Genomic DNA, 24,255 nt, shown 5'->3' with positions numbered 1-24,255 from the left:
TGCGAGACGTTGTCGGGTCAACTCCCAGTCAGAAGTCGCCCCGTTCTCGTGCACGTGGTCGCGTCTGCGCTGGCAGCTCAAGCGCCTGCCACCTCGAGGCTCTGTGGCTGCGCTGAAGCTGCACCCAAACAACTGCCCCTCTCCACCACACGGCTCAACATAACTTCAGACTGGTGTCATCGGCGATCATCGTACCCTCGATTGGAGTCTCTCCGTGGGTCGTCGTGCCTTCGACGGCTCGAGCTCCCCTTGGAGATCACCACCGGTTGGTGCAGTGGCCGCTTGAGAGGTTTTTTGCCTTCAGAGCCTGTCGAAGCTCTGCTTGCGGCTTGCCTCTCCCACATTTCCTTGGATTTTATGCAAATGTCGTCGATTTGCTCCTGGGGTCATGGTCAACAGGGTGGTCAACGTCATCATAGGCCTGGCGACGCTCACATCTGACAGGCAAGGTCCTGGCGTTTGGATGAGGAATCCATCTTCGCCCTGTGCGCGGCCATGCTGTCAGCAAGATTCTAGACTTGAATCATCGCTGCATGTGGTATGGAACCCGTACGTCTCGTGTGAACGGTCGAACTGTTGCCTCCGGTCCCAAGTCTGTTCAACAACAGAAGTTAATATCACCACAGTAGGCGGGATTGATAGGGCCATGGCACTCAGAGAGCGAGAGAGGGAGCGACAGGGACAGCGACGAAGAGAGAGCTTTTGCCGCCACGCCCCAAGCTGACACAAGGGGGCCACAAGTTCTCCTGGAGTTGACCTACAATACTGAAGTTCCGTTGTTATGACCTTTTTGTGGATGTCGAGATGGGGGATCCAGTATTTGTTCATATTGGGCAAGGACGACAGCCAGGCTGCGCATCTGATTCGGGAATCTCGGAGAAGATCGACAGACGCCTTTGAGTTTGTCGATCGTTGCAAATGTCAGGGGGCAATGGGTTTATTTATGTTGCCCGTGCCTTTGGGTCTGCCACATAAGGCTTTGACACCGGTGTGGGCGAGATTATGGACGCCGCAGCCTTGGTGGCATGGCAAGTCCGAGCTAGCAGAACTTGGTATCCCGCCTTCACCGCTGGGAGCCATGTCGATGGACTCGCTGACGGCGACGGTTTGCTGCATGGAAGACGTGCAGACATGCTAGGCGTAACTCCTTGCATGAAATCTCAAGTTTGATGGGATTTGATCCCTGCTCTTTGGATGCATTTAGTTGGCCGATCGTCCGCCTCACTTTCCCGCCCTGAAAGTACTCGCACACCAACCTCACCACAATCCACCCCTCTCTTGGCCTATAGATCTTCAATTTTAGGTACATAATATGCTACATATCGACAATTTTGAAACCCGAATTATCCTCCTGCCTAAGCGAGAGACGTAATAGGCGATCCTGAGCGCTCAGGTGCTACAGATCAAATTTCCATGCAGCCTCTCCAGGCACGGATTCAAGTGTAGCTGTCCAAGCCCTGCAACGTGAACAAGGGATATAGAATTGAAACATTGAGCGAAATCCTGTATAATTCTCACGTAGTTCTCGAGCGAACTGTTTGGATCCTCGACGCCACAGTCCATTCGACATCCCACTCTCAAAGCCTGTATCCGCACATTCCAAGACACCTTTCCCCACCGCAACATCTTCTCTCCCAAATACATCATAAAGTACCCCTCAAACAGTGGCGCCATCAAAAGTCAAAAAGTGATCGTCGCAGTTGGAGAAAGCATTCGACCCCTAATTCTTGCCCGTCAACCCCTCGAAGTTGGTTTAGACACCCTCCACCTGCCAACTAGTTGCCGTGCCTGTCTGGGATCATGCCTCTTCCCGACAGGCCAGAACTGGACCCCTAAACCAACGGATCTGCGGAGCCGGTCGAATTGAGACCAGGATCGCACGCCTCAAGTAAGTCGGCAACCCCCCACCATCTTCAATTGCTCGGGTCGATACTATAGCCCGTCGGCATCGGCTATACTTAGCTCCCTTCAGTTGCCTAGCTAGAACTTGAAAAGTTGAAAGACTTGGGGCTTTCCATGTCGATCACAAGCTTCTACTGGAGGCGGACGACTCGTGATACTGTAACGCACTGCCGCACCACAGTAGCATGTAGGGCTTGGGGGTGGTGGGGCCCGGGGAACCTGGGAAGTTACTCTTCAGGTGGCCTCCGCGCACAGAAATTCGCCTCCCTCGAGCGATGTATACGTCGAGGCGGCCAGGCAAGCTCGCCTGGAATCCTACAATGCTGGGATGGGCGCCGTTGATGTCTCGTGGCCAGCCTGAGGGTTTGGTCAGATAGAACTGGGCCGGATTGTAGAAGCGGGCGTGCAAATAATGACAGCAAATAAGACCAGGGATCTGCTGCTTCCAGGTCTCATCAGTTGGCCTCGGAACTTGCCAGGCCAGCCTTACTCGTACCGATCGTCTGGAACAATGGCGCCCTGCGCGCGGCCTGCCAGCTGCCAGCTGCCTGCGTGGCAGCATGGGTTATCAATCATACCTACTCTAGTAGATAGGCCGGGCGATGATAGACATGATACAATGTGGATCTTCTTGCTACCCCAGTCCAGTGGCTCTCCGCCTACGTGCGTTGTGATGGCGAGGCGTACGTACTTTAGCTGTGCAGCCAGGTGACACGCCATGGGCCCAACAGGTAGGTGGTGGACCGTGTGGATCATATGCTCGAGCTCTCCCATATCCCAAGGCTGCCCTGATATGTTGTGCTACATTAGGCACCATCGGCAGAGGGCCCCTAATTGCCCAGGTCTTGACCTGCACACACTGATCTGCATTGATATGCCGTCGAGGTCGCAACGGCAGCGTGCAAATGGGACGCGCTTCACGACAGGGCTGTCGATTTCCACCCCTGGATTCTTTCGCTGATTCGTCTTGCTAGAGCCCTGCATATGGGGGCTGAATGTTGGATTCTGAGGCTGATATGGGACTATGTGTCTCGGCAGTGAGTTGAAGAGTTCATAGCAGCGTTTCAATGTGAAAGGCGTGCGTTACAGACTCGGGGCTCACGCCGTATCTGCCATCGTGAGTACATGACCCTCCGGGCAAGGACAACGGGTAACTTTGCCTCCTGGTTTGGGAATTACGGGGGAGTGATCAGACCCTTGGCCTTGGCCAAGAAAAGCAAACCTTAAAATTCATCCCAAGCCCTGCAGGCAATACGATCCTTCGAAGTTTTGAAGACTCGTAGTTTAGTAGGTAATCAGGACTATCTCTATGGATAAAACAACACTAAACAAACCACTGGCAGGCTATCACAATGTAATTTTTGTATCTCTTTCTGGTACCTTCTTTCACAAGATCAGAGATTCACACCCGCGAAAATAGAGGGCACACCCAAGCCCTATAAGACAACCTCTCATAAGACATCCTCCCATAGAACCCGTGGACATTCTCCCATAGGAAAACCTTCAAGGAAAACCTCATATAGGACAGCTTGTAATAGGATAACCTCATTTAAGATAGCCAGTTTCATATTAATCCAAGGACTTCAATTTTTAAGTTATCTGACAACTTCTCTATTTCTCATCTGATATATCTAATTCCCTACCTAGGTACCTAGACTGGTATGTAGTTAGCTTTGTACGTGTGTACCCTCTTAGTTGCGAATCTCTGGTCTCTGTTTTACTACAGACGGAGGTGTGGGCTTGTGATCCACCGAACAATCCTCCGAAATCTCCACCACCGAGCGCCCTATCCTCATGACCGCCTTACTTTGAAGCCTCGTATTTTCTTCATGGCCACAGTCTGGCCAAACTTTGAGCCTCATATTGAGAGTGAGGCACTACGTGTTGTCATTGGGCCTGCCTTGCCAGTTGGCAACAGCCCTGGGAATGCAGGTCACCCTTGTACGTCACCAACGCCGTAAGCTGGCCAGACCTTGTGCTCACCCAGACGAGAAAGTAACAACGCACACTACGAACTCACAGTGTCGCCATTGTTCCCAATTTATATTGGGAAGAAAATGGGATCACGGCTGATGATTCTCGATGCTATTGGTACGACCTAGAAGAGCCCCGTCTGTTTCAAGTTAGTTTTGTCAACCCTTTTCTGGTGGAAGAACCCTCCCAGGGCTGCTAAACATTTGGACAGCTAAAGGCGCAGTGGTAGCTACCCAGATCTTCTCGCACTACTTTAAACTCCTCTACCGCCGCCATCACAAGGCAAAGGAGGGTGAGTCGATCAGGCATTGCCGGATGACTCCAAAACTTTTCTGTTCAGTACCTTGGTATATCCGAGCTGGTTCCAACGTAGGTCATGTGGCGCAAGTTCGTTTCACATTTCTTTTTCCAACAAACACACAAACGACAAAGGCAGTCATAAATAAAAAGGCCATCCCAATGAATTCTAAGGGTGTCGAAGCACGCCCGACCGTGGCAGATCCAATCATGCAGTGCTTGTCCAGCTACTCAACTACCCGGGTAATACCTGGAAGGGTGAGCGCATCAGCATCAGTAAGGCATGCGCAGGAAATAGAATGAAGAACAGAAAGTTTTCAAAAAAAAAACATGTGCTCAGAGGAACACAAACGGCATTGGCTTTGTACTTCTCCCATAAATCTAGAATTAAATTCAAGGCGTCCCAGGTTTGGCGCAACTATCTCGAATTAATAAAATTAAGAGAAGGTCTCCTGTGCCCTGATGACAAGCAGATGCTGGTAGCCCCATAGCACAATCATTTCCAGAACATACCATCTCAGATACACATAGACACAGCGTGGATTATGCACCAAGATCTATTATGCTCCATTACTAGCATTGTCGACTATTACTCTGTAACAACTGTGAAGAGAGGGAGTGGGCAACGGAACGTAGATGCGTATGATCCCATCGTATAACAATTTGCCATGACATGGCGTGCAATCTCGTCTTCTAGAAGAGGATTGTGCTCCGCATTATGGGGGTAGGGGGCTGAAATAAGATAATTGATCGCTGAGTACCGGCATTCGGCTCTCGGCTGCAAGACATCCACGTGGACCTTGCAGATGAGGAATTGATTGAACCACAGACGGAATTTGGCCGTTCCATTGAGAAAACGATACCACTGACATCCACAGTTCAAGGGATGGTTCGGACAATTTGGACCTAGCTCGGCCCCCTCGAGTAAAAGAATGTTCTTGCACTTAAAGCCGTACGTGTCCCGGGCAATTTTGTGACCTAAGCCCTGGAGACCCACAAAGGGGTATCATAGCTTTGAACTAAGTCGACACACAGACGACGTCCCGTGCTGTGTAATGTAATTTTTCGTATGCGGCAGTTCCGTATTTAAAACACATGAATTGGTGCCAAGTATTTAGGCGACCCATAGCATACCCACTCTTGCTAGATCGGTAGCCTGTAAATTACTAGCCCATGTCCCTTTTGATTCCTGAAGTCTGTCTCACACTCCGCCAAGTCGCGGAACACGTCCCCTTCGGCCTGTGGCGGTGCCAGCGAGTGTCAGCAGCGAGCTGCGAAAAGGGGCATAATTGAAAAGCCAAGCCTAGATGTCTAACTGTATAAGTTCAGTATTACGCCATTTATATAAAGAAGGACCTCGAGACCTTGGTTTGCGGGAGCTTAGTGTATTTCACGCTTCTTGGCTGCAGTCTGTCTGCTCCTTCGCGCATTCTGACTTGACACAGGCGAGGACTATACGAGGCGTACCGGGCCATTCGGCTTCCACACACCCACTGCTGGCCAAAGGCGTAGGGGGCAGAGAAGGTCTGGCCCCCGGGTAGAATCTCGACAACTCTGGTTGCCTCGCGTCATTGACTTTAAGCCCGACTGTCCTCTGATTTTCTGATTTTCCACCATGTTATTATAATACCGAATCTGTATCCAGCGCATGCCAGATTTTGCAGACGGACTTTCTCTGGCGGAAATGGGAGCCCATCATGTGGAACGACATTAACAACAAGGACGACTATGTGACCAGGTCGGCTGGCACGGCTCTGCTTTGCAGCATATTGACTCAACATTTCTCCGACCGCCGACCGGACCTCCAGCCCTTGTCAGAGACGCTTTGCTGGATTATACTCCCCGTACTGTTCAAGATTGGGGATGCGAGCCAAGATGGCAGATCCAGGCAAGAGAAGGAAGATGCCCTAGACCGGAATGCCTCGAAGAGACCAGATGCATCCCCCCGGTCGTTATGGGTTGTTGCGTTTTGCCTCGTCGTATACTGGGTCTTCGCTGCTGAAAATACTCTGGTCGCATTCATCCCAGCATTGACGCCCCTGCTACTGGTCTTCCAGAACCGCCTGCTCTGGAACGATACAGAGATATACACCACATCACCACCTATCTCCCAAGTCTTTTTCTATCTTTCTAACACGGTCTGGGGCGGCAGTTTGGTTGCATTCCTCTCTATTCTGGCACTAAAATCGGACTGGCATATCCGAGCATCGGATGCGCTACTGGTTGTACCGGTTGCTGCTTTGCTTGTATCCTACCTCACCCTCGACCCAAGGCCTAGGATATCCAACAAGTGCTATCGGCTGCTGCCGCCCCTTGATTCTCCGGACTCCTCGATTTCCCTGTCATTTCGCGTCCTTGGTCTGCTGGTAATCGCATTGGGATTCGAGACTTTGGCGTTCGGCTTTCCTGTTCTCTCGGTATATACCCCGGCGTTGGGTTTGGCCAAGGCTGTGTCTTGGTACTTCACATTTCAAACCGTACGAACATCACCCTCAAGTTTGTATGCGGTCCTACTGCTAACAGAATTATAGACTCGATACTCTTCTTGGCGTTTCGCTGCAGCAATGTTGACGTTCAGTATTGCGTCCACTCGTGATCCGTTCACAATATCAACAGATCTGCGCGCTTTCTCCTACGTTTTGACCTCGTTTCTGTCACTCGGTCAGATGATACACATGCTTCCCAAGCAGGCGAAATTGACTTCAGCGCTATGGATTTTCTTCCTCGTGCCTCTGATCCCATACCTTTTCAACTTGTACACCATTCAGATCGAACAACCGTTGCCACTATTGTCACGCCCGCACGATCATCCCATGCAAAAGCTGATACACAACGCCAAAGAAGACTTCGAAAATTTAATACAAAAACAGTCGAAAACCTACACAGAAGCTCACGATGAGTATCGACGACGTTATGGAGTGGAACCACCAGCCGGTTTTGAGGCTTGGTTCGACTTTGCGAGAAACCACGAATCGCCCATCATTGACGATTTCGATTTGATATACGAAAGGATGACACCGTTTCTGGGCCTCAGCGGTCAGGAGTTTCTGGACAGACTGCGTCTTGCGCAAAACATCCCTGGCAGCGACTTGTGGCTCTGCGAATTCTCTGGCCGGGAAGCCAGGACGGTCTGTAGCCATCCTTTTCGGGTTTACGACAGACACATTGCATTTTCGTTCGACCGACTGCTGTGGAGTCTTCCTGGCCGTCTCCCAGATGTCAAGTTTCTGGCCAACCATATCGATGAACCGAGGGTACTGATACCTCAGCGTGGGGACGTACTTGATAGTCGAACCTGTGTGATGGAAAACTTGTCAAGACAGCCGGTCTGGGGCACGTTGACCAGGTTCTGCTCCTCTCAGGACGCGAACAAAACGATCAGCAATACAAGGCATGCGATTGAAGACTTTGGCCTTCCATTTGTCAGCGATCTATCCTCCGCCATCGATCTGTGCCAACATGAGGAGTACAGCGCCATGCACGGTCTCCTTGTCAGTCCCCCGTCATTTCCGCTCTTAGAAGGATTAGTACCGGTCCTTTCAACCGGATCACTATCGACGATGGGAGACATACTATACCCAAGTCCAGCATACCTGGAGGACGAGTTCCAATACGCCGACGCCAATGATGTCGAGTGGGACACCAAGCGAAACAACATTTACTGGGCTGGCTCCAATACAGGCGGCTTTTCCTCGGACAGCCGGTGGAAGCAATTTCAACGGCAAAGATTTGTCGAGCTGGCTCAAAATCTTCATAGGCGCCAGCATGGTTATCTCAGAGAAACGGATGGAATTCTCGGCCGCGTGAAGTCGTCCTTCCTCAATTCTAGATTATACGACGTGGCTTTCACGAGGATATTCCAATGCGAAGGGAGATCCTGCAGGGACCAACGGGCATACTTCAACATGAAGCCGTGGGAGGACAAGGACCGCGCCCTCAGGTCTCGCCTGGTCTTCGACACGGACGGCAACGGCATCAGCGGCCGTTACTACAACTTCCTCGCCTCTCGATCGGCACCGCTGAAACAGACCCTCTTTCGCGAGTGGCATGACGAACGACTTGTGCCGTGGCTTCACTACATCCCTGTGAGCCAAAGCATGGACGAGTTGCCAGAGTTGGTCTCGCACCTAACCTCGACCGAGGCGGGACAGGAGGCGGCCAAGCATATTGCTGAAGCGGGACGGGAGTGGTTCGGGAAAGCCTTTAGGGAGGTTGACCGCAGCATATATGTCTATCGTCTGCTGCTTGAGATGGCAAGGTTGCAGGACCCAGAGCGACAGCCATTGAATCGAAGTGGCAGAGACTATTGATATGTCTGCATGTGTATGTACCAATGGCATCTGTTCTTTTTGGTGCTGGACGGACATATAGGTTGTGAGCATGATAAAACACGGGCTGTCGGGGCCGACCCATACCTGAGCATCCACAGAAGTTATTCGCAGGAAGCCTGTGAAGCAGTCAATACTCATCTGCTTTGGACCAAGCTCCAGTTGAATGATCCCATACAGACTCAAGCCATACATATAGCCTATATCATACCTAGCTAGGTACTTTTGCAATCAGGATGTCTCCTACAGGGAAACTCGAATATCGATAGAAAGCTTTCTCACAAATTGGTCTCGTAGTTATGGTATGAGTTCCTCTAGGAAAGTCTACTATAGAAAGATTTTCTCTGACCCATTTTGAAGAATAAGTGTCTCTGACTTATGAGTATTTACTATGCTATGAAGGGACCGCATACGCCTTCAGGCTGTAAATGAGCAATCTGAACTCCGAGCGTTTTGCAAATCCAAACCATGACCACCTCCAGGGCTCGGCAAAGAAGACTGAACAGATGGCGAAAATGGCACTGGAGCTATTAAGATACTGCATGGCACGAGTTACAGCGGGACACACCTAAACACCGAGAGTTTCACAAACAAGACAGCTTAGGTGGGTAACTTCGTTCTTGATTCGTCTTGCATAAGTTGTGTCATATGTTCATCCCAACACTCATCTATATACAGGACGCGCCACCTTACTTGTTCAGTCGGGACGCCCTCTCAGGGTCCCTCCAGTAGAGACACGCCTCACGCCGGATCTCATCCTTCTCGACCGCCGTGCCGCCGGGCTGGACGACCAGCTGCAGGGCAGGCTCAGAGTCCAGGCCGTACCCGGACGGCTCGTACTGGGGCCACTCGGGGCTGCCGGGGTACCTGAGCGAGTTGGGGTCTCCGGTGGCGACGAAGCTGGCCAGGTAGGCGTGGTAGACGTGGCTGATCTCCGGGTACTGCACGACGGGCTCGTCCCAGGTGTATTTGGTGTCGGCGGTGTGGGGGATGCCCTGCCACGCCGGGAACGAGTTGTTGGTGTTGAACCGGAGCTTCCAGGTCGGGACTCCGGCGGTGGACACGCGGTAGGCCGTCTCCTGGCCCGGGCAGATGTAGGCGTAGTCGCTGAAGGCTGCCGAGAGCCGGTTGTACTGGGTGCTGTTTGGCGAGTTGGCGTAGGGCGAGTTGGCATCGGTGGATGGGTCTGGGTACAGTGACTCCAGCAGCGCCATGTCGGTCTCGTTCAGCTGCGGGGAGATGTTGTGCATGAAGTCCAGGAACTCTTGGTTGGTCTCGAGTGTGCCAGTGGTGTAGTACTTGCCCTCATCGTTGACATTGCTGGTCAGGATGGGCACTTTGTGGAATGTCCCATCATATCCCGACTGCGAGCCGAACTTCTCCAAGAGTGGACCGCCCTGAACGGGCTGGAAAGGCCACGTAATTGGATAATCATACTGATTGTACAAGTCGGTGCTGATGTTCCGGATGGCATTGATGTCGGCAGACCGCAGGCAGGCCAGCGAGGCTGCGTTGTCTCCCTCAAGCGGGCAGCCCACATAGCTCACAAACTTGTCCATCTGCGCCTGGTACAGAGGGTAGCTAGCGTTGGGGAACGCTCGAGCCGTCACGGACCCAGACTGGTGGTGAACCTGGGAGAATAGCGGCTTGCCCTCGTCTTCGCCGTAGTTGTGGAACAGATGGATGCCGACTGAGTGGCCTCCTGCGGACCGACCACCGATGGTCACCTTTTCCGCATCGCCACCGAACGCTGCGATGTGCTTCTGGACGAACTGCAGCAAAAGCTTCTGGTCCAGGAGCCCGAGGTTGAGCAGGCCCTCCTCTTCGAACAGCGTCGATGGGAGGAAACCGAGAGAGTTGACGCGATAGTGGAAGTTGACGACCACCACCGGGGATTCTGAAGATGCGGCGAAAGCAGCGCCATCAAAAGACTTATAACTCCCAGAGACAAACGCTCCTCCGTGAATCCACACCAGGACGGGGAGCTTTTCGGTCAGGGGAATGCCCTGGGGCCGGAACACGTTGAAGTTCAGGCAGGCCTCGTCCTGGATGGAGACATCGACAAAGGCAGGGTCCTGGACGCAAGCCTTTCCATACTGTGTCGCAGCCTTCACCCCGTCGAATGCTTCCGGCCAGGTCACGGAAGCGAAACGGCGCTCGCCGACCGGCTGCGTCGCATAGTCGATGCCGAGCCATGCGTCGACTGGCGCAGGTAGTGCCTTGCCGCTGAACGTCTGGTTGACGGTGGTTCCGGTGAAGCTTCCATAACCGTCGAGCCTCACTGTCCTGTTCGTCGACAGTGGATGTTGCAGCACCACCGCCGCGCATGTGCTGGCCAGATATACCACGACCTTCATGAGGGCCGCCGTGCTGATAGGAGTCATCTCGAACACAGGTACAGTTCCAGGCAGACCCAGTCGAGCGGAATAAGGCTGTTCCAACCACACCGTTGCGCGTCCCCGAGGCCTAGCCGTGCCGGGCACACATCGTTCTTATAGTCTAGATGCTACCCTGGGAAGCATGCTGTAGATCCTCGCATCGGTGCCGCGGGAGGCACACCATTACTCGTTCCTATCACAGCATCCGACGGATAAGTGATGGCATGCACAAGACTGGGCGGGCGGGCGGGCCATAGCCCACGGGGGTGGAGATCACCAAGCACCATGCTCCACCTGGGTCAAGTGCTTCTGCCGAAGTCTAATCTCCGCAGGCTTGGCACCCAGGTGCGGTGTGTTAAGACGAACACATATAGTTGCGTAAACACACCATGCGTGCCCGCGATGGTCGGAAGTTGGTGGCCTTGCCTTTCAATTGGGGCAATGGATGCCGAGGATGGGATGCCGGTGATCGGAAGCCTCTTGCCCGCATCCTGGTCGCCGTGCCATTGTGGCTCGCCATGGCGTCAATCCTTGATAGGCGGAGCCTGTTGAACCTGTACTTGAGGCTCGACGGAAGACGTGGAACCTAGAAATTGCATGTACTTAGATAGGGGCTTGATTATACTAAGTATCTTCATCGGATGGTGCACGTATAATTGTTGCATCGGTGTGGTGGAATTCTCTTGCGGTCCGCCACAGCAACATACTATCGCTAACGGAAGATATGACAGAGAATCGTGTCGGGATGTGCGAAGGTCGCTGTCTAAGGATGAATCTTTTGATCAGTGCTCATGTGGCGTTTCACACGATGGTATCATTTCCCGCGCGCTACATCTTACAAACCGCCGCTATGCCTTCCCAAGGCCGTGGCCATCATACCTAAAGACGTAGATACACCAAACACCCGAGACTCTACTGAGCAAAATCGGCATCAAACCAGCCCCACGAGCCCTCAACATGGGCCATATTCAGGGTCTTCTAGCCATATTTACAACGTCTTCGTGACATTCTCACTCTTGAGCGTCTGCGATCCCGCAGCCGAGGACGCGGTCTTGGACCTCTTGGTCCGCAGGGGCTGGTACGCGTCGTTGAAGTTCATAGCGACGCCCAGGAAGCGCATGTCCACGTCGGGCTGGTACGCCAGGTCCCCGAGGAGGAGGCACAGCCTGCGCTGGAAGCTGGCCGCGAGGTTGCCCAGGCGCTCCTGCAGGGTGGGGAGCTCGGAGACGAGGGCGGTGGTGGCACTGCCAAAGGACGCGAAGGGGTCCTCAATCGGGGTGTCGACCACGGGGGTGCTTGGGTACGAGCCCCTGGTGCTCGTCGCGACGGATGCGGATTTCATGTGTTGTTTTGACTGCGGGAAGGGTGGTTTCCGCGACGTGGCGGCTGTGCGCACGTCCGCCTCCTGCCGTCTGGTAAACTCGGAGACGGACCACGAGTATAGGCCATCCACAGAGTCGCGGTAGGATAGCATGTTGTCGAGAATGGCTTTGAGCTGGGTCATGTAGTCACTCCTGTCTTCGACTTCTGCCATGCCGGGCAGCACATACTGCTTCCTCTTTGCGCCCAATAAGCCCTTGTGCGTGATGTTGCTGAGGAACTTGTTGTGCGCCTTGATCAGATCGTCAAGCGTGCAGTCATCCTTCGTGATGCCCTTTTGCAGTTCATCCCAGCTTGACTCGATAACTTCAAATAGTATGTAGTATTGCAGTTGGCCAACAAAATGGATCATCTCGGCGAGCACGCCTCGGGTGGATTTCCATGTCTCGAGGACAGCCGCGTCAGAGGTTTGGAGCACACCACGAGCTCCAGTCATGCACTTCCGCCATGTGGACGAGAGCGCGAACTCAACGCGTTTGATCTTCCAGAGGAAATTGAATACTTTGAGATACTGTCGGTTACCGAAATCGGTAATGACCACATCAATAGGCGAGTCGACTTTGTACTCCAGCGTGAAGCAATCCCAGCCTATGTCCCCATGTGACAACTGGAGCATGCGCGCATCGAGACGGCGAAGCACCTCGGAGGAGTCGTACTGCGCGTTGGAGCCGCGTATTGCGTGTTCGAGCTGCGCCGTGAGGGTGTGGCGGTACTGTGCCCCTGCTGGTCGGTCGAGATTCGCTGCCAGGGACTCCATCAGCAAGGCAATGAAGTCGCCTTGTCCCAGAAGGAGGTAGCTCTTGAGCGCCCTTAGATGGTCGAACAGGTGAAACTTGGTAGTCATGAGATCCATCAGACGCTTCATGGTCGTCTTGTACGCTTCGTCGATCCAAGCCTCGAGTGTGGCAGTGTCGCCGTATCGAAGCTCCTTGGAGGACGATTTCGAGTAGTCGTCCACCCATTGTGCATCGCCACAGCTGTGGCGGATGAAATTGAGCGACTTGCCTATCAGAAAGACCTTCTGGGCAAAGTCATCGGTTATGATGCTTGGTATCATGCCCTTGGAAACCTCGTACTTGTCGTTCCATACACTACTTTGGCCACGAGATTTGAGGTCCAGGCGATCTTCGTCATTTGGGTCCTGCTCTTTGACAAAGAATTCCTGGAAGGGGTCTTGTAGCTCTCCATCATAGATCCAGTGTCGAAGGATGTCGTAAAATGGGCGTGTCACAGACCCGAGTAGCCGCTCAGCGAAGGCAGCAACAATGGGGTCTCCGTGTGAGGTCGAGAAGCCGTGGATGAGTGAGATGAGCTGCCCACCTTTTTTGCTCTTTGATTCCTCGGCGATCAGACTCAAGAGCCGCAGGCCCATGGTTGCCTCTCTGGTCCATACCACACAGCGTTTGAGTGTTACTCCCGCACTGCCTATCCCACTCCTGGGCGCATCCTCGTCCAAGGAAGACAGGGCTCGACGTATTTGAGCTTCTAGTGTGGCGACCAGGTTCAAGTATGATCTGAGCTCGCCATTGATGGCAGCGCGTAAGCTCTGTCCCAGCAGCCCGCCAGCTGGAGATTTGACCCATTCCACGAGTCCTTTGTAGAGCAATGATGGTTCGGCCAGACTATGCAGCAACGATATCAGAGGTGGTGGCAGTGTGGGCGGCAGCTTCAGCGCGGTCTCCTTGGAGAAAGGCAGTGTCGTAGAAGACAAGCCCTGCAGAGTGAAGGGCAGGTCCCTCAGCAAAACCGTCTCGGGCGGCTCGAGCTCAACATGATTGTCTGCAAGTAGCCTGGACTTGAGTGACACGTCTCTACCGCGGCTCGGTTCCTTGTCCTTCTCCTGTTCGTGCGCAGCGGATTCTGGCCCCTTCCTTGCCTCCTCTGGAGGGAATTTCCTCAGACCCTCCGGTTGGAAGGCTTCCTTGAACTGGTCGTCATCTGTTCTGGAAGCAGATCTTGAGGACTTTTGGGATGCCTGGGCCTCGCTGCGGCGCAAGGCCTCGATCCTCCTGTTCTCGGCGACCTGACGCAGGGTATCGAGGGGCAAAGCCTCATCAGGGTCAGGCGAGTCGGAGAGCTGATAGAGCAGGTAGAGTATTCCCCATTTTTGCTGTAGAACCGGAAGGGTCAAGAGGCGGGTATACAGGTGTGTGAAGCGAAGTGCAGCGCTCGGGTCGGTGCGCACGAGTTTCTTCTTGATCAGGTCGCTGGCTTGGTTCGCATCGGCGGTAATGGAAGCGGATCGGTTGCTGTCAATAGCAAGAGAATGTAAGCCATACAGGGCGGCCCCGCGACGGGGACGAGGGGATATAGCACTTGGACACATTCAACATACTTGTCCAAGATCTGATGGGCTAGTTCTATGTGCTCATCGACTGTGTCCTGCACGAACTCGCGATCCTCGAGCCGGTTGGCCTTTGGTATGATGTGCCCTACCAGCTGCTTGATGCCGGCGTCGATATGTTTCTGGGGATTGCGAGACATGGTCGCATTTTGACTGCAGCAGGCCGCTCTGAGGTCCTCGACCGACGTTAGAAGGACGGTATTTGTGTGTGTGTGTGTGTGTGTGTGCGCGCGCGCGAGGGAGGGTGAGGAGGGAGGGTGCAGCTGGCCGAAAGTGCGACCAAGGTGGGATGTGGGATGAATGTTGATGTCAGTCAGTGTCAGTGCCAACGCGCCTTTGTTACCTAGGTACGCGACTGCACCTGCCCAAGCCCTGTAGTCCGTCACAATCCAGGCCTACTGCTGTTTCCTCCACTGCGCCCTGGTCTGCTGCTGTGCCTGCACATGTACTCCGTACCTACCTGTCAATTGGATGACCACCAGCTCAACATTTCTCCTACTTTCCTCCTTGCTTGGGAACAGATACTTGCATCAAGCTCACTTTGAATTATTTAAAACTATTTATCTCTTTTTTCTCTCTTTTCTTTTCTTCTACACGTCCTCCACTTACAGAAGTGACAAAAGGCACATCATCCAGCCCTGAAGCAGGCCAGGGGTACCTCAACTCTGCGGCCGACGGCCAGCAGCCCCTGGGAGGAATTGGGTGCTTGGTGCTGCTACCGGCGCTAGCGAAACGGCACGGCGTAGTGCTCCGTCCGCGACTTCACAGCCAGGACGGCAACTTGGATCTGACCTCACCCCATCGTCAGCGCCGAAAACACGCATCGATTCGACGGCCACACCCCATCGAAATCATCATTTTGCTTCGAGAACTAGGATCGCATAGTGCCCAGGAGCCGCCTGATGCCCTCATGACCGAGTTTGCCGCGTCGCGGTACGGATAATTCCTGCACGCGACGTCGCCGGGCGCACTTCCGCATCGCATCGCAGCCGCAGTACAGAGTACCTACCGACTACCGAGTACGGATACATCCCACGACACACCAACCACCACCGCCATCGCCAAAATGCCCGACATCAACCCCGCCGACCTGTCGTCGCGCCCAGCCGTCAACCTCACCACTCCCACCCTGTCCAACAAGACAATTACCGTTTCAACCCCCTCCACCGCCGCAAAGCCCATCAAGACCAGCCAGATAATACCCGCCCGCATCGACCTGGAACCCATATATGCCGCCTTAAAATCCGCAATCGGCAACGAGCAATGGGCCACTTACAAAGAAGCCACAACCCAATTCTTCATCGGTCAGCACGCCCGTCCATATTCACAACCCCGTCGCACAGCCTGGCCATATACCAGTTCAATGCTAACTTCCCTCGTCGCCCAGGCCGCCTAAACCAGGCCGAGTACTCGGAGCGCATCGACCCAATAATATCATCCCAGCATGGCGACAAGGAACACCTTCACAACCAGCTGCTCGCTGCCTTATATGCTAATGTCACCCGTGAGATGCCAGACCAGGGCCTGGCCCCCTGGGTCAGCGCCAATGATAAACCTGCCATCGGCACAGGCGCGAAGCCCGTGTCTGGCGATGCAACCGAGCGCCGGCTGAAGGGCCAGGTCATGCTGCTGCCAAGCCGTGATCGCCGGCGCATCAAGGACCTCCAGCAGAACGATGTGTGTACAGCTGCGCCGACCCGCAACATGCGTTGCGCGAGTGGCTCTCGGAAAGTGCTGACAGCATCCCATCTAGTTCGATCCCCACGAGTCGCTCGCCGGTGTCTTTGTAGAGCAGATGAACAGGTCAAAACGGCTCAAGCTAGCCGAGGAGAGCGTGGCCAGCAGCGGCCTGAACATGAGTACGCTGGATACCTTGACTACATTGTGACAAGTGCACGCGCGCTGACATGTCTCCATACAGACCGGGAACAAGACATAAGGAAGCGGTACCTCAATCCTCTGGGCCTGGAGTCCGGCGAATTCCCCGACGGAAACTACACCGACTCGCGGATGCTACCCTACTGCTACGAGGCCGGTCTCGAGTCTGCTGCGCCCGACGCTGGGCAATTGGTCTCCGCCGCCACCGAGTCGTTCATCAAGGAGGTCCTCACGTCCGTATTCAGCCGAACACGAAGCAATGGTCCTGGCGATTCTGGTAGTGCCGGGTTTGGATCAACATCAAGCTGGGTACAGACATATCGTTACAAGAGGCAGCTCTCGAGGGAAGAAGAGGCGGCCATGCGCGGTGAGGTCACGCGGGACAAGTGCGGCTTGCTCCCGATCGAGTCCAAGGCTGCGGGAGAAAGAGGCCCTCTCGGCATCGCAGACCTGCATCTTGCGCTCGACATTGCAGATTGCGGCATGTCCCAGTTCCCTGTTATGGTCAGGTCGCTGCTGAACGGATACCGAGATGGCGAGCTTGAGACCATGAACGACCACTACTATCTGGATGGGCGACAGACGGCGACCTCGAACGGCGCAGATACCGACATCATCATGGCCGGAACCCAGGTGGCCAAAAATCAGCAGCTCCCCAATGGCGTTCCACATGATGATGCGATGGACATCGACGACGAGTACTTCTGGGCCGGCGCGAACGACGAAGACTTGGAGGGTTTGGATGCTGTCCTGGACTCCATCGGGGCCAGTGGTTAACAGGGCAGGCCTCGGTCGCTAGGCGCATCCGGTGACTGATCTGTTTCTTCCCAAAGCGAAGCGAAGACCTGGGTGCACTAGATTTCTATGCACGGCGTCGGCGTTGCAGACTGGCTGGCTCTTGTTGTTATTTTTGTGTTTGGCGTTCACGGACGCATTTAAAGGGGCGACATAAGGGGATGGAATCCAGTATAGGGCTGCGGACCACAGCCATCTGTACGATGTTGTTTGTGTATGACCAGTTTTTCTTGGATCATAACGGCGTTTCGGGCAAGGCCAGCACCTGCGGGTCATTTTGGGCGGTGACAAAAAGTTGTTTTCATGGACGATACCCATAGAGCCAATGGAGAAGTGGAGGGGCTCACCGAAACAACACCATGGATGTGGGACGGCGGGCGGACTTGGGGGTTCATGGCGGTGGTGAGGCTGGAGACAAGAGGCGTATCAGCGGCCAAGGCTGCCTGCAGAGCTCGGCAGTCCAGTGATGGGGTGCGTTTCGTAGACTGCACGCTTTTATCCGCATCAACATGGTATAAGGCACAGAGCTGGATGGTACAGGCATGTCAATAAGCATAGGCTCCATCCCACTACTTGAGTACGTAGACAGTCAATCCAGTCGTAGATGAGCGTTCCTACATGTGCAGAGGACCTCACGAGCGTGGATTGACGTTTGCAGCTCTTGCTACTTGCTTCTGTAGGCCTTCGTCTGCCATGTTGGTGGTGATCGGCGCCCCGAGGCGTCACTACAGGGATCAAGCTCTCCACCGTCGTGGAGCTGCCACCGCCCCTGCCGCATAACCCCTGCCACCCTTGGCCCCTGCTGTGCCCGCTCTAACGCGCAAAGCACTTCCCGCAACGCGTCGCGTGTAAGTCTCTCCATATTAGCCTGCATCCCCTGCCTTGCACCACACAACATCAGTCACTATTCCCAACACATAATTGACTTGGTTCTGCATCTACATACAAGGCACTTGTCAATTGATAGAAGCATTTTCTTTCCATGTTTTTTGCACCCCGGAACAGCACCCATTGATCTCATTCTCCTCTTCTCAAGCCACGATGGCTTCCTCCCAGCCGACCTCGCCCGTCAGGAGCCCCTCCCCGGACAGGTTTGAGCTGTCCCCCAACTCCAAGCTCAAGAAACTGCTGGCAGGCGTCGACAGCGACTCGGACGAAGATAGCACTCGGGTCGCCAAGAAGACGAGCCCGTTTGCCCGACGCGCATCACCAACAGCCAGCGACCGAAGCAATGACGCGCCAGGACGCGACTCCAGCGACGAGGATGTCCAACCAAGAGGCCGGGTCGCGTCCCGAATGCAGACGGCTCAAGACGACGCGAGAGCACGCGTGCGAAACATGTTACAGAACGCAACCGCCAAGCAGAGCCGGGCTGGATCCGCCGACGTCGAGATGGCAAACTCGGCCGCGCCTGGGGCAGGGGCACCGGCAAGCGACAGCGAGGATGACATTGTCCGGCCTCGAGGCCGCCTTGCGTCTCGCATGCAAGGTGTAGACAAATCGGCTGAGCAGGTGACGACGCCAGCCATGGAGGAGCCAGCAGCAGCAGCAGCAGCAGCCACCGGCATGCATCAGGCATCCAGGGATGCTGAAGATTCCGAAATGGCAGACGGTGGTGCGGACGATGAGGAGGGAGGGGTCTCTGTAAGACCAAGGAAGATCAGGCAGAGGCAGAGGAGGAGGAGTAAGACTCCGGGTTCTGATGTCGCGTCGCCGCAGAGAGAGGCGTCGCCTGGTCTTTTCGTCACGCCTTCCAAGTCGCCAACTTCAGCACAGCCATCGAGCCAAGCTGAAGATTCAGGAAGCGACGCGGAGGTTCCAGTTCTCAAGAGCAACCGCTTTCAGGCCCTGGTCGAAAAGAAACGGCAAGAGCGTCTCGCCCGTGAGGCCGAAGAAGCTCGAAAGAGGGAAGCCCGAGCCGCCGCCGCCGCCGAGGAGCTCGGGGACGATAACGAGGACGACGTCTCCGACATTTCGGACGATGAAGGCGGCCGGAAGCTTACCCAGACGCAAAAGGCGAAGACTCGTCCGTCGCGGCAGGCCAGCAAGAAGGCTCTTGAGGAGATGAACCGCGAGACGCAACGTATGCAGCGTGCCATGCAACTTGCTCACGAGGCGAAAACCAAGAAGAAGATCCCCAAGGCGACACTGTTCGAGCGGTTCAACTTCAACCCTGGCGGACCCGCAGCAAAAGACAAGCTGCAGAGCTCCAGTAGACCTCAGACACCCACCTCTGCCAAGAGCACAGATGCGGAGATGCGAGACCAGGAGACACCCCCCAGCTCACCTCCTGCACGAGTTGAGGATGTGCTGGGGAAGGACCTGGTAGGTTTGCAGTCACAGGCTGGGGCCACTGTTCCCCAGCCAACCACTACTGGCAAGGAGCAAGCCGAGGAAAATGATGATGACTTTCCAGACCTCATGGACATGCAAGCTTTTGCACGCAAGCCTGTTGACAAGGGCAAAGGCAAGGCTCAAACACCAGAGCTTGACACCAAACGGCCCTCAAAGAGACAAGTTCGAATAAAGCTCCCTCCAATGCAAGCAAACAGAGTTGACCTGGGCTCTGGGAGCAACCAGGACAGCGGCGACGATGATGACCTGGTCATCCTCGATGAGAAGAGGAGCAAGCTCGACGCCTTGTTCGACCGCGCCCCCAAAGACAAAACCAAGGAATCGCGCTCACTCTATGCTCTCCGACAACTTGCCCATCTCAACTCGCCAGAGCGCAAGGCGCACAGAAAGAATGACAGGGCCGCCATGACACCTGGCGAACTGCAAGCCTTCCTCAACCAGCGCGCTCGGGACCAGGCCAGGCTCGAGAAGGAGAGACGCATGGAGATGCTAAAGGCGAAGGGAATTCACATCCAGACAGAAGAGGAACGTGAGCGTGACCGCGAGCAGATTGAAGACATGGTCGCCCGCGCGAGACGCGAGGCTGAGGAGATCATGGCCCGCGAGAGAGAGGATGCAAAGAAGGAGAAGCGCTCCTCTGACAATGCTGACCCCCTTGCCTGGGACGATAGCGCCAGCGACGATGACTATGTGGACGGCGAGAACCAGAACGCTGCCGAAGTGGAGTTGTCAGGCTCAGAAGTAGACGACGAGGACGAGGATATGGTTGACGGCGATGCCGCTGATGAAGAGGACGACGACGCCGGGGGACACGATCGCAACAATGAGGATTCCGCTGCCCGGCCTTTCGTGGACGACGATGCCGAAGAAGACAGCGCAAGCGAGGGCTCTTCAAGCGGGGTCTCCTTCGTTGATCCTGACGAGGAGGAGGAGAGGCACAGATGGGGAGCCTCTGACGAGGAGGCAGATGAAGCACCAGCTTTTGTTCAAGCTCGCCGGCCTAGGAAACCTACCGCTATCGTTCCAGATGAGGCAGATGAGGAGAAGGATGGCCTGCCAGCGCTTCTTCGAGCTCGCCGGCAGAAGAGACATACTGCCATCATATCAGACGATGAGGACGGCTCAGACGTCGAGGCCACACTGAAACCCAGTACTCATAATTCCCTCATGACACCTGCGCCCAAGTCTAGGACTGTCGATATCACCCCGGCTCCGAATAGCGCGTCTCCAGAAGTACCAAAGTCGGTATTGAGGTCCGCCAACAAAACCTTCATCCCCGGGCTGCCTGTGAACGCCGGAGGTCCTGCTGGCCTCGGTCTGACGCAGATATTTGCTGGCACTATGGAAAGTCAGGCAGCTGCGCCGTTCGAGGGCTCTCCATCACAGCCTATGCCTACATTCGACAACTTCCCTGACTCGCAATTCTCCCAGAGGGTCACTGATTCTGCAGACGGCATGGTACTTGACAGCCAGCCAGTTCCAGCTACTCAGCAAAATGAGACACAGGCCGGGGACGAGTCCCAGATCCAGTTCAACTTCACGCAATCTCAAACTCACGGCCTAGATAGCCTCCTCAGGGATGATATCATGACCCAGGCTTCGGACATGATGAACCCTTCTCAAGATGATGGTTTCCAGGACTGGACGCCCCTCAAGGAGAGGTTTGTAGAGCCGCCGTCAGCGACCGCCGATACTGTCGCGCATGACGCGAGCCAGACTGCAGATCTCTCCCACCAATCCCCTCTTGTGCAGAAACGAGGCCGGCTCATTAGGAAAGCAGCTGTTGCTTCAGACTCAGAGGAAGAGGATGAAGTGGCTGATTCCATTGCCAAACCCACTGCCTTCAACGTGCTGCAGGACGCAGCCGCCAAGGAGAAGAAGCGGAAGGCCCGAGAGGATTTCATGAAGAAGAAGAGCAAGGCCAAGGAGATGGTCGAGGAGCAGGCCGAGGAGTCTGAAGACGAATACGCCGGGCTGGGTGGCGTGGATGGCGAAGACAGCGACGATGACGATGCTGCCTCTGTCCATGAAATGATCGATGATCAAACTCAGAACAATCAGGCAGACGGGGTCGCCCTAGCTAAGTTCTATGCGTAAGTCCGACACACACAAGACTCCGGAGATGGAGACAGAACTGACAAGTACTCAGCGACCGTGCCCGAGAAGATGATGAGAAACAAGTCGACAAGCTGTTCAAAGACATCACAACAGGCATGCTCCGCCGCAAACGTGGCGCAGGAGAATTCGACCTTGATGACGAGGACGACGGCGGCGAGGCCCGTCGGCGCATGAAGCGACGCCAATTCGCCAAGATGCAGAAGGCACTCTTCGCAGACGAGCGTATATCCAAGGTCGCCGAAAACCCGCGCAATCAGGCCTTCATGCGCACCATCGAAGACATTGGCAGCGACGAGGAGATGGACTTCTTGTACGAGCCAGCTCCCGCTGACAGCAAGGACAGCCAAGAGGAGTCGCAGGACAACCAACCCCAAGGCGCCGCATCTGTCGTGCCGGACAGTCAGCCAGCAGCTATCGGGTCCATGGCCGCCCCTCCGAAGAGGGCACCAGCGGCCGAGAGGCGCACAAAACCCGCCAAGAAGCCCTCGAACATCGGCGAGATCCGAGAGACCCTGTCCAATCTCCTGGACGAGCCCAGTGGCAACTCCATCATCTCGGCCACCGACTTCGGCTCCGATAGCGAGGAGGAAGGCGCCGGCGCCGGCGGCGAGGACGACACCGAGTCATCGAACAAGGAGAACGCCAACCCCCGGCGACGCGCCCGCCACGCCGGCCAGGTGGTCGACCGCATCAGCCTCAAGCGGCAGGGCTCCTCCAACGTGTCCAACGCCTCCGCAGGCGGCGGTGGGGGCCGCCTGGCCTTCGCAGCCCCCAACTCCAGCGGCAGCGGCGGCTTCAAGGTGCCGGCGCTGCTGCGGCGCGCGACGACCAACTCGCTCATCTCCACGGGGTCGTCGGCGTCCACCAGCGGCGCGTCCGGGAAGGGCGGCGCCGGCGGTGGTGCCGGCGGTGGGTTCGGCGAGGACGCCAAGATCAAGACCAAGGCGGGCAAGAGGAGCGGTATCAGCTACCTCGCGCGGGAGAACGACCGGCGCAAGGCGGTCGACGAGGCCGAGAAGAGGCGGGAGCAGAGGAAGTTCCGCGCTGTGGAGGGGCGGAGCAAGGTTGTTGGTGGTCTGTTTGGGGCTGGCAAGTTTGAGTAGTTGCAGTCTGGGGGCTCTTTGTCTGTCCCGATTGCGTGGCTCTGAACGATGTCGTTGGGTTCCCCGTCTGTCTTTCCTTTACGGCAGCTTGTTGGATACCTAGGTAGGGTGGGTTTTCCCGGGCGCGTCTGGCGTTTGTTAGCGAGTGTATGAGCATGGCATAATGTCATTCCAAGGTTGTTTCACGTTTGTAGGACTATTACGAATGAATCAGCATAGTATTTGACAGTTAATATTTTTCAAATGTTTAGTGTGCCAACATTGTGGTCTTCAGACCACAACCCGTGCCAAGTTTATTACTGGCATATCTGTCTGTACTGGCGTTGCCAGCCTGTTGATCAGGATCTGTCTGAAGTATTGCCCACTTAGTTTAAGAATAGACATGAGATGCAAGTACTAGAGGATGGAATCGACAGTCCATGGGTCTTCGAGTCTCCCCTACGTGTGAGGACCCTCAGAGGAGGCTGCTTACAAGGTCTGTAGCACTTGAGGTTACCTAGGTATGCAGATCAGTAACATTGATACCATAGACAGAAAACCTAGAAGAGAAGAATGAGGCCCGAGCCGCCAGTCATAGAATAGATTCAACAATTGAGTCCAGCAGAAAGTATCTCCGGAGTGGTGGTCCATTTGGGTAGGCGTCAGGTTTCGACTTGCGGCGCTGATGATCCTGAGTTCAACCCTTGCCGATAATCAGCAAAATATCGAAGGCGGTCCGCAAAAGACAGTGTGATTTTCTGACTCTTCAGAGAGTCTTTTTGCCTTTTTGTCCTTTTGATGTAGGTTTGCCTTCACCTTTGCCAAGAAGAGACAAACAGATATGTGCCCACTGTGTAAAGGCGCCACGTATAGCTTCGGACGTATACGGAATAGAGGCGAGACCAGATATGTACCTCTACCAATTCCCCCCTTTTTTGTGATCCAGGGTCACATAAGCTTCGCAGGGGAGGCTTTACACTATCCCTAGAAATTGGTATGTCTTCGATGAGTTCCTGCTGTCTTGCCTGCTAATGCCGCCAACTACGTCGCTGCCTCCTGCTGGCATGGATCCCGCTAGAGCTTCTCCCTCGAGGGGACGGCCGACAATGTCTTCGCATGGCAGTATCTACTTGACCAAAATAACCCCTGGTCATAGTCATTCTTTGGACTCTTCTGAACTTATTACGTTAATTAGCACCAATTTCGACAGAATTTCAAGAACCCATAAGCCGTCCTTTTCTCTTCAGCAAACAATGTGCCCCGCAGCCGATGACAAAGGGAACAACCACATTTATTGATCTAGGTCCTGTAAGACCAAGATTCCGGGCTTTGCCAACGGCTGACCACTTCAAGTTCAGTTCGCCAAGCCGGCCGAGGCTTTGTGGAAACTTTCCCTCTTGCCGTTTCTATTGCATAAGGACTTG

The 24,255-nt window shown here is 54.8% G+C and overlaps 6 protein-coding genes across 6 annotated transcripts; 3 read left to right on the top strand and 3 right to left on the bottom strand.

Annotated features, from left to right (window-relative positions):
- Nucleotides 1-176: 176 nt before the first annotated feature.
- On the bottom strand, nt 177-828 carry KVR01_001083 (uncharacterized protein; the record flags this gene model as incomplete). The annotated part of the gene is made up of 4 exons (XM_044784597.1): nt 177-380; nt 436-483; nt 554-594; nt 762-828. The coding sequence occupies 4 exons, from the start codon at nt 826-828 to the stop codon at nt 177-179; spliced, it is 360 nt and encodes a 119-aa protein (XP_044649038.1).
- A 5,042-nt stretch (nt 829-5,870) lies between these two features.
- KVR01_001131 (uncharacterized protein) lies at nt 5,871-8,483 on the top strand (the record flags this gene model as incomplete). Its single annotated transcript, XM_044790973.1, has 2 exons — nt 5,871-5,903; nt 7,044-8,483. The coding sequence occupies 2 exons, from the start codon at nt 5,871-5,873 to the stop codon at nt 8,481-8,483; spliced, it is 1,473 nt and encodes a 490-aa protein (XP_044649086.1).
- A 707-nt stretch (nt 8,484-9,190) lies between these two features.
- On the bottom strand, nt 9,191-10,885 carry KVR01_001891 (uncharacterized protein; the record flags this gene model as incomplete). The annotated part of the gene is made up of 2 exons (XM_044787552.1): nt 9,191-9,496; nt 9,551-10,885. The coding sequence occupies 2 exons, from the start codon at nt 10,883-10,885 to the stop codon at nt 9,191-9,193; spliced, it is 1,641 nt and encodes a 546-aa protein (XP_044649846.1).
- A 392-nt stretch (nt 10,886-11,277) lies between these two features.
- On the bottom strand, nt 11,278-14,898 carry KVR01_001873 (uncharacterized protein). Its single transcript, XM_044792362.1, has 2 exons — nt 14,595-14,898; nt 11,278-14,508 (listed from the first exon to the last, which is right to left on the bottom strand). Exons 1-2 carry the CDS (start codon nt 14,741-14,743, stop codon nt 11,868-11,870), a joined length of 2,790 nt encoding a protein of 929 aa, XP_044649828.1. The 5' UTR covers nt 14,744-14,898; the 3' UTR covers nt 11,278-11,867.
- Nucleotides 14,899-15,102: 204 nt separating this feature from the next.
- KVR01_001839 (uncharacterized protein) lies at nt 15,103-18,073 on the top strand. Its single transcript, XM_044782468.1, has 4 exons — nt 15,103-15,907; nt 15,991-16,280; nt 16,357-16,462; nt 16,525-18,073. Exons 1-4 carry the CDS (start codon nt 15,670-15,672, stop codon nt 17,256-17,258), a joined length of 1,368 nt encoding a protein of 455 aa, XP_044649794.1. The 5' UTR covers nt 15,103-15,669; the 3' UTR covers nt 17,259-18,073.
- Nucleotides 18,074-18,152: 79 nt separating this feature from the next.
- Nucleotides 18,153-23,081, top strand: KVR01_001227 (uncharacterized protein). The gene is made up of 2 exons (XM_044782181.1): nt 18,153-21,724; nt 21,781-23,081. Exons 1-2 carry the CDS (start codon nt 18,318-18,320, stop codon nt 22,850-22,852), a joined length of 4,479 nt encoding a protein of 1,492 aa, XP_044649182.1. The 5' UTR covers nt 18,153-18,317; the 3' UTR covers nt 22,853-23,081.
- The last annotated feature ends 1,174 nt before the right edge of the window (nt 23,082-24,255 follow it).

This window comes from Diaporthe batatas (genome assembly GCF_019321695.1).
Source record: "Diaporthe batatas strain CRI 302-4 chromosome Unknown Contig00002, whole genome shotgun sequence".
Lineage (NCBI taxonomy): Eukaryota > Fungi > Ascomycota > Sordariomycetes > Diaporthales > Diaporthaceae > Diaporthe > Diaporthe batatas.
Note: the sequence above shows the minus strand (reverse complement) of the source record. Positions and strands in the feature narration are given on the sequence as shown.